A 13,275-nucleotide genomic window follows, 5' to 3' on the forward strand; every position below is an offset into this window, starting at 1 on the left:
AAACGCTGTGGCTGTAGGCCGCATTTTTTTCCTTTACTTATTATAATAGTTTAGGGACTAATATTTAATTCAGTCAAAAACAAGGCTTTCAGGTCACTTCACTTGAATCTCTGTGGGTCTTGTCATTTGACCACAATCTTGTAATTGCAGCGGCTTTAAAAATCCCTCTATCCAAAGGCGCTTCTCAACCTTAGGACTGGATGTTACCATTTTCATAAAGTAGGTTGCTATGGTGGTGTGTTTAAGACAAGGGGATTAAAGAGAAATCTACTGCCATTCTTTCCCCTTCACCTTCTCAGCTCTCTCACTCAACCTCTAATGCTTTTTATGAGTGATCTCGTCCCTGTGAAAATAGCTTCCTCACAAGCACCCAAAGTTGACTCACTTCCTCCTTCTACCCCCCTTCTTTCTCTCTTACTCTCTCTCCATCTGTCTGTCTATCTAAGGTTTGCGGTGCTTTTTTCTTTAAAATCCCGCTGTTACATGGTGACAAAGAGCTGAAGGCAAGAGGTAAGGTGAAATTTTGATTAAAAAAAATGATTGTAGAGGCGATGTGAGTTTCAGTTTTCCTGTTGAATTTCTTAAGAGGAAATGACAGAGGAGGAGTGAAGTCATGGTCATGCCAGGGCAGTTGGATGTTGTAGTTTAACCCTGGCGAAACCTTTGCAAGTGAGCATCTCATTCTCCTGCTGGAGCCGAGAATGAAGCTGTAGACAAAGAGCTGTTAAACAACCAGGAAGGCAACAGTAACCTTCTGGTCTCATTGTCTTTGTGCAGCAATTTCAAGCCTCCACCACAAGCTGTGTGTGTGCGTAGTAACGGATGGTACAGAAAGACAGTCTTGCATCCACAGTGGGAGTTACAGAGGATTTTGCCCTTGCTGTCAGGCTCCTCCTCCAGTCAGATGTGCTCAGGTTTGCTACTAATTGCCTCACGGAACAGATATGTGCAGGATACTAACTGCTTCGCAAGTGCATAATATTTTCTTATAAAAGAACGCCCCTTACAACCAAGCTTTTACCGAACGATTTCCCGCAGCGCTCGTTAAATTCAACGCTGCCAGGTCACGCTTGATGCATATTTGTACGTCATGGATACTGTAACTAATGGCGTTGATTTGACGTGCGCCTTCTTTGAAATGTAACTCTGTGCCGCATCAATGCAAACCACAACAGCTGTAGCCGGGCCACCTCAAAACAAACATTTCCTCCTACACATTTCCACACCTTCATTTCCTACCATCTCCTTCTCTGATCACCGCTCTTTGGGGCAATTTATTTCAGTAAATGAAACTTGTTTAACTTTTATTTTTGCAAAACCTGAAACTGAGTTTGAATTACCACTGTTGACACCCAACAAAGAAAGTCAGCACAATGGTAATCGAAGTTCAGTGCCTCCTATTGATTCAGTGGTGTAACTGCAGAATGACACAGCAAGACCACCGCAGCAGTCTAAACATTTGGCGAGGGTGTGGGGACATGGGTGGACCCTATGCACAACTAAAGTCAAGTTTAATTTTGAGGATATGGAGTTGAATGTGAACACATTCCTGACACTCAAAACCATTTTCCCACCATTTCACAGCTGTAACACTGAGTACGCTATGGTGGAGCCTTTACATGTATGGAAGAATGTATTGGCGGTTGTTTGTTTCACATCAAACATCAAGTAGCTAGACATGAATATGAAGATGAGATATCCTTACTTTACCGACTGGTGCTTAAAAACATCAAATTTGTGCATCAGAAGACAACAGAAATGTAACATCTTTAGACGTGCTGACCGTTAAAACTCCATGCAAATCTTTTAGCCTTTATGACAGAGGGACAAAGCAGATCACTCCACATTCTGTACGCTTCACTGGTTTTACTGTATCTAATTGACTCTGCAGTGCTTTCAGAAACGCTGTTAAAGGTTCACCGCAATCCTAAACTATACTCCAGAAAAAAGAGCCGCGACAATAATTGGTTACGCCAGATGTCATGATCACACAAACTTGTTAATCTTAAAGTCAAGGACCTTCAAATTCACCAATCCTGTGGAATTTCTAACAGCACCAATAATGTATAAAGCAAAAACAACCAAACAATTTATGACCGAGAACGCTTCAGAAACAAGTGAATCTGGCTTAATGTGAGGTTAAAGCAAACATGTCCAAACATGCAAACAGTTCAGAACAAAATAGAATTTATTATTATATCAGAAACTGGTGAAGTGGTAAAACCCAATTTTAAAGCCCTTTAATTTGATATTTGTTGAGTTATAACAAATAAAGATCATAACCAACCAGCGCATTCAGTTAAACTTGCTCGTTCATGGTCGCTGTGAACCAGAAGTCTCCCAGTTTGTCATTTTAAGCTTGATCAAAGGGGATTACTGAGCCTACGGCTGGATGAGACGTGGATTATACTGGATGAGGACTTTGAGAGTTTGGAAATGGACAAACTCATGAAAGGGACACCAAACATCTTTGTGACTAAAAGAAATTGAATTGTGAGTCATTGAAAGGTAATGTACACTTAAAGAAATGAAGTATTGATGTTAAGCTCCAGCAACCCCGCGACCCTCAACGGATAAGGGTATAGAAAATGGAAGAACGGATGGATGGAAGTACTGACGTGTTAACGGGGTCTTTTTTGTAATGTTTTAAGGCATATTTTAAAGCAAACACTGGTCCAATCCACGTTTGATATTGCTATGTAATGAACCAGACCAAGAAGCGTTTATTCTAACTGTAACAAGTCACATCAGATCAACTAACCAGATTAATTATTGTGATTTACACACACAGTTGACCGAGGCCATCTGCCAGGGTTTGAGGGTTCAGACATTTTGACAGTGAGTGCGAAGCAGCATGAATGTGAGTCTGAAACCTCCAGCGGGTATACAGGAACTGGAGCTGGAAGGTCAAAGGTTGAAGCTGAGGACACATTCAGAGTGATTTGGGTGCAGAAGCATTTACATAAGCCAACAGGATTAGTGTCAACAGATGCAAATACCATAAGGAGTGGAATTATCTTTCTGAGCTCATCTCACCTAGATACAGTCGTGTGCCTATCAACAATGATACACACACACACACACACACACATTTGTCTGGTGATTTCATTTAATTGACCTACTATTCTGGTTCGTGGTGACATCAGAATGATGACTGAAGGTCATTTTTCTCGCCATGAGATTCTCCTCAATTTCACACTTTTCTTTTTGTGCACTGAAGATTCAGTTACTGACTGACTTCTGTACCAGAAGAGGAAATGAAGGTTAACAATAAGGAAAATAAAAGAACACCACCATGTTTTGCAGCAGCTTCATGGACGTCACTGTAGATATTGTGAACTACAGCTGGGGGAATTTTTTTTTATCAAATGCTATTTTCAGTTTCATTTGCTCATTCACTTCTGTAACTTCAAAGGAATTAAAGGTTGGAAATAATGGAAACTCACTAAGCTTAGTTCAGATATTTCAAAATAGAGCTTGGGAAATTTACTGAATTCTATTTTAAATTAGAATTCTGGCTTCCAGTGGTTATGAAATGAGATAAGCACGGTAATATTATTAGCATTATCATTTCGCAACGATGACATTTTTGTGATGTAATCTACGACAGAGATGAAACGACATCACCAGTTTGTTTGGAAACGACATGTGTGCAAGTATGATTTGCGCTTATCTTAAATCATGACCAATACTTGAGCTAAAATGTCAGATAACCAAAATATGAGGTTTTGCTTGTTTGTATGTATGTTTGTTTTTTGCCGAAATTAATTGGATAAATCATAGACTAGAGATGTGATGAAATATGTATGCTACGTCAACTTGTTCTGCTTTATAGCTCACTTGAAGCTAATTGTAGGTTTGCTTTATCAATCACAAACAAAACAGTTGCTTACACAGTCAAGCTTAGCCACTGACACCACAAGCACACACACGCGCACACACACGCCTACCACAAACTTCCCTCGTACTCATATTGCTCACTCTTTTACTGACAGTGACTGCCACTTTTCAGAAGGGTGAGTGGGTGTATTGACTGGAAACAACTCTCAGTAACCCATCAGAAAGTTCACCTCTGTTCTCCTCTCCTCTCCTCTCCTCCCCTCCCCTCTTTCCTCCATTCCATTCACAGTATGGATTTCTTTAAAATGTCTAAATATTTGTGGTTGTTTCCCTGTTTCATGAATCTTTAAGCCAAGCAGGTAAAGTGAAAGTTTCACAACTGTGTGGCCTAAAGTGACCTCCCGATATTTTTAGGCTCTCCTCGTGGGTTGGGTATTCGTGAGGACCTCGTCATAAATATGGTTATAACTTACATTGTTAAATAAAATACAGCCTTGGTAGTAAAAAAAAAATAAATATTTAGGTCAAGGGATAAATTAAATCAAAAGTATTATGTATAGTATTCTGAAATTAGAATAGAAATTTTGAATATTGATACAATTTCATCATGATATATTGTGATATTGCTAGGGAATATCAAAAAAATATGTCAGTATATTTCACTCTTTTATTGCACAGCCCCAATAAAATGTGACATTCCTGCATTTAAATGTCTGCCGAAATAATTGCTGTGTTTCATGGAATGAGGAATTATGATCACCATTGGATCCAACATGATGGCTGGTGCATAGAAGTTTGGTCCCAAAACATTTTGAAAGCCAAATTAAGTCACTGTTGTAGCTTCGGGCTAAATGAGCAGATGTCTCATGTTTTGCTGGCTTTACCAGCGGCACAGTGTGAATGACCTGGAAGTCAAAATTAGTTTGACTTCATTTGCAGTCAAGCAACTTCTCCACACATCCGTGAGGTCCACGCCCTTCAATTTGCTTCAACGCAAGTGAAACCTTTATAATAGTCTTCATAACAGTCATTCTTTTTTATTCTAGTGTCCTTTGTTGTGTGGCAATAACAAACCAAAGTTTATCTGACGATATTATGAAGCCTCAGACAAATTAATAGCATTCAAAGTTTCAGTCTCCTCTAATTCTAAAGTCACTCTTTTGTTTCTGTCTCTCCACTGCAGCTCAGCACAGGGAAAAACAAAGACTGAATTCTGTACTTTAAAAGACTGGAAATGTGGAAGAATGCCGCTTGATTTAATTAGCTCTGACTGCTGGAGCTTCATGCTTGCATCTGATATATGGAATGTATTTCTGCACAGAATGTGGATTAAACGTTTGCCCTCACAATGGAGACATGTTAAGGAGGGATCTTTTAATGGCAAAGTAAAGAATAGAAACGATTACAAGAACCGAAAACTGGCTGGGATGAAAGCGAGTTGAGGAATTTACCAGTAGAAGTGACGAGCTTTCTTTGCCCCCGTGAAGGTTAGTGATTGGGAAGCTCAGACTGCTCGTTACTCACCTGGGTTTTCCCATCCATGATGCAGGGCACTGATGAACATGGGTGTCCTCTGCTGAGTCATTAGACACATGATAGAATGCAATTACATCTTTAAATTTGCTCACAAATGCCTGATGTTAGTGTCTTTTTCGGCCAGTGGGAAAGGGGTGAGAATGTAAACATGTGTCAGTATTGTTTAAGACGCACTTTGAAAACATTGTGGCGTTATCATTAAGCTGTGTTCGTTTGGAAAGACCGGTGATGGTGGTGGGGTCTCATGACATCTAGTGGTGGCTTTCCATATTGTAGCCCCTTGCTTCATCCCTCCCTTTCCAAGCATGCTAGTTCACATATGATCCTGTAGATGTCGAAAAGAAGTGTTTGTTAACCAATGATTTCTTATATGCAGAAATAATTGTCCAGTCCTGTGTGACTGAAGTATTCCGAGATCATAAAGCAAATGCTGGATTACAGAACCTTGAGTCCTACGATAACAATCTGATCATGAGTGGTTACCAGTTTAATGGGAGAAGGCATAAAGAACCACTTCATTCGTACGAGGTTGGCTGTAGCATCAGCCCAGCAGCTCAGACTGTATGTCAACATCTGGGCTGAAGCAACATTGCAGGATGGCGCCATCTGTTGATAAATAAAGGGCCAAACCTGTTGCTTCTTTTCCTCTCATTGTCAGATCTATTCCTGCCCCCCTGACAATTGCCTCCGACTCCTCTCCAGCTCATCCAGTCAGCTCAGATTGCCTGCATATTAGAAGATTTGAATCTCCTCTCTGTTGTTGGCCAGCTTCCATTTGATCAGCTGTAAAAAATTTGGAGTTTCTGCACACAGCTAAAACACTCTCTACTAGTTTGTTTAAACGAGAGCAGTTTAAATAAACTACTAAACAAATATAACATAAGAGGACAGGCCGGAGTAACCACTACAGCCCTCACAAAACACAAAAATCTTTATTTTTCCATTCTGGGTTCTGTGTGCAGACATAAAAACTCCATTTTAAATTAATAAAAACACAAATAGTCTGAAATTCTTAACAGTGCACATTTAATTGGTTCCTAAATTCTCTGTCAGGGTGTTGAAGATGGCTGTGTGGATCCAGGCCCAGCAGCTCCAGGGAGATGCTCTCCACCAGATGCAGTCTCTGTATGGTCAGCACTTCCCCATCGAGGTGCGACATTATCTGTCCCAGTGGATAGAGGGGCAACTCTGGTGAGTGTGTGTGTGTGTGTGTGTGTGTGTGTGTGTGTGTGTGTGTGTGTGTGTGTGTGTGTGTGTGTGTGTGTGTGTGTGTGTGTGTGTACAGTTATGCCAACATCTATGCTTGAATTCCTGCATCTTGTCCCCATTTTTTGGTTGTAGTTCTCAGCAGGTCATTTCTTTTAACAGATTTCTTTTAACAGTGTTTGTGTATTTACACACATGTCTATGTATTTGCTGAACTCCTGTGCTTATATGTGTTGATAGGGATAACATAGACCTGGAGAACCCACAGGAGGAGTTCAAGGCCAAACGCCTGCTGGACAGTCTGATACAGGAGCTGCAGAACAAGGCTGAGCACCAGGTGGGAGAAGACGGCTTCCTGCTGAAAATCAAACTGGGACACTATGCCAGCCAGCTCAAGGTATGAACGTACACCTCCCAAGTCAGAGATGTTTTGCAAGCACTCTGTGTTTTCAGACATGATTGACATTCATCTTTCAACTGACTTCTGATGCTTACTTTAGCTGAAGTAACTGAACCATGTTTGCGTGCTATTCAGGGTTTCTACTGATGTTTTTTCAACGCCACTACCAATATTGATATTTATTAAATGAAAAAACTGACATTTGGAGCCGATACACATTGCAGAAAAAGTAATTTGATACTTTTGTGCATTTGTTTAATCACAAGAGGTCTTTGCTTCAAGTGAATATTTAAGTTAGAGCTACAAGACGCAACATTAGCTTTCGTATTAGTTCACAGCTATTATGGGTTATAACAGTGATTGGCCATACCTGCCATCATCATAGTTCATGAGCTGGCACTCTTCTTGCATCTTCAGCATGGAGGAGTGGAAAATTTGCAGCTTTGGCAATATCTGATTCCTCTTCTAACTCACATCGCTTCATTAGTTCACCGGTTCTTTATCTTTTATGAGTCTTGACCCCTGTTTGCACCTGCTTCCTGCAGTTTTTTTGCCCACAGACAGAATAATACATTCCATTTAGCTTTACTGTTTAGATTTATTGGAATACCTGCAGCATTACTCTGTCAACATGGGTACTTTGGGCGTGGAAATAACTATAATGGAATTATAGTTACACAGGCTTAATTTTAAGAACTGTTTTTGTAACTGATCCTATAGCTTTCATAGTCATCAAGTGCATGAACACGTTGACATGTTGGAGGTGTTCGAATGTAAAAGTGGTTTCTGGTCTACAACTGTTGCTTTATTATTCTCACACAATCATTTGGTGATCCTGCATTCTTGTGCGACCTCCACGGGGGTCCCAAACTAGAGGTTGAGAACCTTGTTCAGCTTAATGGAGCTTTTCTACTTTGCTAATGTGTAACCGTCAGTTTTGATCAGCTAATGCTTGTGATGTGTAATCACTTATAAACAGAGAGCAGAGCCAAAGTCGCACATTATTTTGGTGTATTTATTTTGTGTGTTATGTGGGGAAAAGTGTCTAAAACTGTTAGATATCAGACCCAATAATCTGCCTAATTTTGCCAGAACTGTTCATATAATCACATAAGCCAAAAACAACCCTTACCCTGTTAATGGAAATCAAATCCTAAGACCCAGAGTGACACATTTTACCTGTTTTGTTTTGACACGGTGAGAAGCAAGTAGTTGGAAGGTACAACTCACCAGCCCAGACACTTCCCTTGCTGTGCTTCCCAGAAAGAGCACAAAATGTTTTAGAACAGGTTGTATCCACCATGAGGAAAACACGAGAACAGCCCAAGTGAGAGCCTTGGTAGCTAGCCAGTGCTGCTATTTATGATCAAGCTCCCTGCTCACAGATCCATTCTTCTGTTTGTTTTTTTCCCCTCCCTGAAGCCAGGCAGTGAAACTGGGTGAAGGGGACAAGCTTTACAAAATGAAAACTGCAGTCCCAAATTCCAACCACTCTGTTTCCCTTTTGTGATCTCGAGTGTATTGGTGTAGAGAATGACAGATTGGATGTGTTCTGTTATCCAGTGATACCCTTAGTGCTCTGTTTTGTTTGTAGTTTAATTCTTCCACTTAAAGCAGTAACATCAAAAATACCTTTATTTTTAAACTGAGAGAGAGACTAGGAAAAGGGGCTAGGACTTCTCATCAATGGAAAAGTATTAATATAGTCATGTCTGTATATGAAGTGCTCCGTGCTTCAGAGAAGAGTGTCATTAGGTTCGTCTAATGGGTGTTAGTGTGTCCGAGGTGTTGGCTCCAGAACACAGTGAGCTTCCTTGATGTGACTAAATTGGCGGGTCCTGAGTGCGGCGTCTGCTCTCCTCGTCAGGCGCTAACAGGCCTTAACACGGCACATGTGCTCCTTGTCTTTCAGAGCACGTATGACCGATGTCCTCTGGAGCTGGTCCGATGCATCAAGCACATCCTCTACACGGAGCAGAGGCTCGTCCGAGAGGCCACCAATGTAAGTAAGGGGGCATGTGTGGGCTCTGAAATTGTCTTTCCTGGACAAACACTTGTGGGTTCTGGATACGTTATTCTTCTCATGACTTGTGCTATGCCTGGTAACAGAGGAGACTCTCAACTGCATGAGGGAGAACGACTCTGATTTTAGTTACACTGCAGAAAACACCGCCTGTCAAATTTCTTGTAAAAAAAAAAAAAAAGTCATTACACCTTTTATAATCCAGATTCTGAGCTGAAATGGAAAATCCTATTTTTAAACCTTTCAGTTGCGATGCTTGGTCCGATCGTTCAATATTTCAGCTGTATGGATGCTGTGACTGGTGCAAGCTCTTTTGGCATTAGTCAGTCATTGCCAGGGGCGTCACACATTGAAGGCTGATGCTATTGGCCACAGCAACTGCAACAAGTCCTTCACTAGCTTCTCATTTGCACGCAACAAAACCAAAGCCTTAAGAAATCTTTACAAGTACATTTTGCTTATTGCACTGGGGAGAATATTTTACTCATGAGCTCAAATATTCTCAACAGGGGGTTTGAAGAGCCAATCTATAAGCTTACTTGTGAGGCTTTCTTGATATATTATCTTGACCGCGAGACCCTGCGTTGTACTGAAAAGCTTTTTTTTAAGTGATTCTAATAAATATTACAAGATATATTTTTTTTACTAAAAATTAAACAGATCTTGCTAAGACTGTTTTTTGTAGTGTAAGTATAACAAGTGGGCAACTACTGCATATTTGTTCAACATATCCTCCCAAGGTCTTCACATTCCCCTGCATTATTAGAAATGTGATACCTACAAAGACCTGCACCAACCAATAACGCTGTGAAATGTCTTTTTAAAAGCCCTGCAACAGCCTAAAATGGAAGTCAAATATTTCATAATTTATAGCAAGCAGGGTGTTATAAAACCATAAAGCCAGCAGTGCGTAAAATATCTGACTCTCAGCAACTCCTGGTGTGAATTGATTTCCAGTCAAAACATGCCTTTTCTATTAGCAGAATGTACATGTGGCCTGATTGAATTCCTCCCTGTTTAGTCTGAACCTTGGGGCGCTCTCCTTCAGAGCTTTAACTGACCATGCAGTCTGCCTAAGTAAGATAAGCAAATGCATTTCCTCCTTCTCTATCTGCACTGGTCCCATCAGGTTTTTGGTCACTGGGGATTTTTATAGTAAAAAAGCCCAACTGGCTCACACGGGGGTCAGCGTATCATGTCCAGCTTGCTTTTTGTATCTCCTCTCAATCTCTTGTGTATTGACTGGGGGCCTGGAACATGGGGCGGGATTTGAGGGTCAGTGAGGTAACTTCAGGTTCAGCAGATTTTTAGTGTCACGAAGGTGGTTCACATTTCATCACCATGGTAAACTTTCCTGCAGAATAGGACTTGACCGATAGAGGTTTTTTAATATGATACTCGATAATAAAAACTATAGAGCCAAACCGATTTGGAATTTTTGGGGCTGATGCCAGCCAGCATGGTGGTGCAGTGGTTAGGGCTGTTGCCTCACAGCAAGAAGGATCTGGGTTCAAGTCCCGGCTCGGGCATGGGATCTTTTTGTGTGGAGTCTGCATGTTCTCCCACGCGTGCGTGGGTTCTCGCTGGTACTCCGGCTTCTTCCCACCGTTCAAAGACATGCAATTGGGGACTGGGCTAATTGGATACTTTAAATTGACCGTAGTGTGAATGGTTGTCGTCTCTATGTGTTGGCCCTGTGATGGACTGGCAACCTGTCCAGGGTGAACCCCGCCTCTCACCTGTAGCCGCTGGGATAGGCTCCAGCCCCCCCCCCCCCCCCCCCGCAACCCTTAACAGGAATGAGCAGAAGACAATGGATGGATGGGGCTGATGCCAACATTACGGATTACAAAAATTCTGGAAATTGATTAATTGTCAATATTCTTTATTTATATATTCTTCAAAAAATTCTCGAAATCTGTTCTTGGACTTGATGAAGGCAGAACATTTTACTATTTAATAATAAATTATAATTCGTCCCAAATCACATCTGTGCACATCAGCCAATTAATGGACCCTAGCCAATACCAATATGCTTGAAATAGACAAATATCAGCCAACTAATCAGCCAACTAATCAGTCAGGACTTGTGTTGAAACGGGTAAATATACATCTATGATAGGCCAAAGAGATAAATATCAGTCAGACTGTACTGCTGATCTCTCCTGCTCCAGATGTAACAGATCACTACTTATAAAAGCACCTACTGACCAGTCAGTCCTCTTGGAATGGATCCTTTTTGACTTCATAAAATTTTGACGCGAATATATTTTCTGGTTTTTAGTTATGTATTTAGATTTATTCCTCGCTTGACCTAAAGACCGTTTAGCACTGCCGGGGTTACCAATGAAGGAGTGACACCTACACTGATTTACACACAAGAATACATCTTCGCAATCCATTCATTTAATGGAATACACAATTGTGATTAGTCAGATCTAGTTGTGTCTTAATGATGATGCAGTCATATTTATTAGTCTATGAAATTACAAATCCACACAATCCGCAGTTTTTTTTTGCCAGCTTTCAGTTTTGGTTTTGGCTGCAGTGACTGTGTTGCTTGTAGCCTGTGTTATGGATTTCTATTCCTTGTATTTAAGGATTACTTTTCTTATTGAGGGAAACTTCTCCATGTTCGTGATCGGTCAACAACACTCTTTTATAGTAACACACTTGCACACTGTGGGGAAAAAAATTGTTTTAATTAACAAGTTGACTCTGTTTACCCACACACATCAAGATATTCTGGATATGTTGCTTCAGGATACAGGCCTCTTGCAACCTTAACAACTGTCATAAATAATGCAGTGTCAGACAACATCCTGGCCTTGCACTATCAATGGAAAATTCCAATTACTGTTCCCTAACCCACATTCTCTCAATCTCCTTTTGTAATCAACAGTCAAACTCTCCAGTGGGCGGGATGATGGACAGCATGTCTCAGAAATACCAACAGATCAACCAGGCTTTTGAGGAGCTTCGCCTGCTGACCCAGGACACTGAGAACGACCTGCGCAAGCTCCAGCACAACCAGGAGTACTTCATCATCCAGTACCAGGAGAGCCTCCGTATCCAGGGTGAGACAAGACCACCTGCTGCTGCTGCTGCTGTTGTTGTTGTTGTTCTTGACTCCCAGCTGGAAGAAGCAGTTATGGTATTAAAAGGATTTGTCTGATAAATTTGAAATATAGAAAGTGATATATGATTGAAATACTGAGCCATGAAATTTGAACCCAGCAAACGCTACATATATTTATCGTTAAGAAAAAACAACAACAACAACAACAACAACAAATGACATCCGAAGAGTTTCTTCTCTTATGGCACCAATCCCTCACTATAGCTCAGCTAACCAGCCTGGCCACACTGCCCCCTGCTGACCGACAACTACGAGAGCCCGCACTTATCAACAAGAGAGCCACGGTGGAGGCATGGCTGACCAGAGAAGCCAACACACTACAGAAATACAGACTGGTAGGACAAGAACTCTAAGAAAGAACATCTGGTTTGCTCACATTTTTATGTGTATATATATCTGTCTGTGTATAAACTTTCCTCAGCGAAAGCTAGTACTTGATAAAGTGAAATACTGTGAAATAATGACCTAAGTGAGTGGAACTCTTTTCTGCTTGTTTCTCTCAGAGGAACAATAAAAAATGTTCTGCAATGTTGTGTCCAGGACTTAGCAGAGAAACACCAGAAAACACTGCAGCTGTTGAGGAAGCAACAGACCATCATTCTGGATGATGAGCTGATCCATTGGAAGAGACGGCAACAGCTGGCAGGCAACGGGGGCCCGCCAGAGGGAGGCCTAGACGTCCTGCAGTCCTGGTGAGTTCTCCCTCCACCTCCCACCAAGATCACAGCCAGTACGCTCCCTCACAAACCCGAGGTCATAGGTTTACAAGCTTGCAATTGACTACTGCTGGGTTTATTTCCAGTGTTTATTGGCTCCTAACAAGAGAGACGTCTGTGGACCAGGTCGACATGTCTTGTTTCAGTTCTCTTATTTTCAGTTTTCATTTGGAGCAGAAACACTCGCCGATACCATTTTTGTGTTGATAGCAAATCAGAAATCTAAAGTTGTCTGCTTTCAAAAATGGACAAGCAATGAAAAAAATCCAAAAGCCCTGAGGATGTCTTTGCTGGGATGTACTTTGTTTTTTACCTCTCATGTTTGTACCCTTGTGTGTGTGTGTGTGTGTGTGTGTGTGTGTGTGTGTGTGTGTGTGTGTGTGTGTGTGTGTGTGTGTGTGTGTGTGTGTGTGTA

At 41.3% G+C, this 13,275-nt stretch overlaps 1 protein-coding gene across 2 annotated transcripts in view; it reads left to right on the top strand.

Moving 5' to 3' along the window:
- Positions 1–13,275, top strand: part of stat5a (signal transducer and activator of transcription 5a) — a 60,846-nt gene that overhangs the window by 34,848 nt on the left and 12,723 nt on the right. Inside the window, exons 2-7 of one of the 2 annotated variants that reach the window (XM_086185801.1) lie at positions 6,430–6,567; positions 6,823–6,979; positions 8,895–8,984; positions 11,908–12,082; positions 12,349–12,479; positions 12,685–12,836. In XM_086185801.1, coding sequence (XP_086041927.1) covers positions 6,440–6,567; positions 6,823–6,979; positions 8,895–8,984; positions 11,908–12,082; positions 12,349–12,479; positions 12,685–12,836 — 833 coding nt within the window. In that variant the 5' untranslated portion in view covers positions 6,430–6,439. The remainder of the gene's footprint in view (positions 1–6,429; positions 6,568–6,822; positions 6,980–8,894; positions 8,985–11,907; positions 12,083–12,348; positions 12,480–12,684; positions 12,837–13,275) is intronic. The other variant, XM_086185802.1, reaches the window with a different exon arrangement.

The sequence above is a fragment of the Aulostomus chinensis genome, chromosome 18 (assembly GCF_037954235.1).
Source record: "Aulostomus chinensis isolate RoL2024-O1b breed Wild chromosome 18, RoL_Achi_v1.0, whole genome shotgun sequence".
NCBI lineage: Eukaryota > Metazoa > Chordata > Actinopteri > Syngnathiformes > Aulostomidae > Aulostomus > Aulostomus chinensis.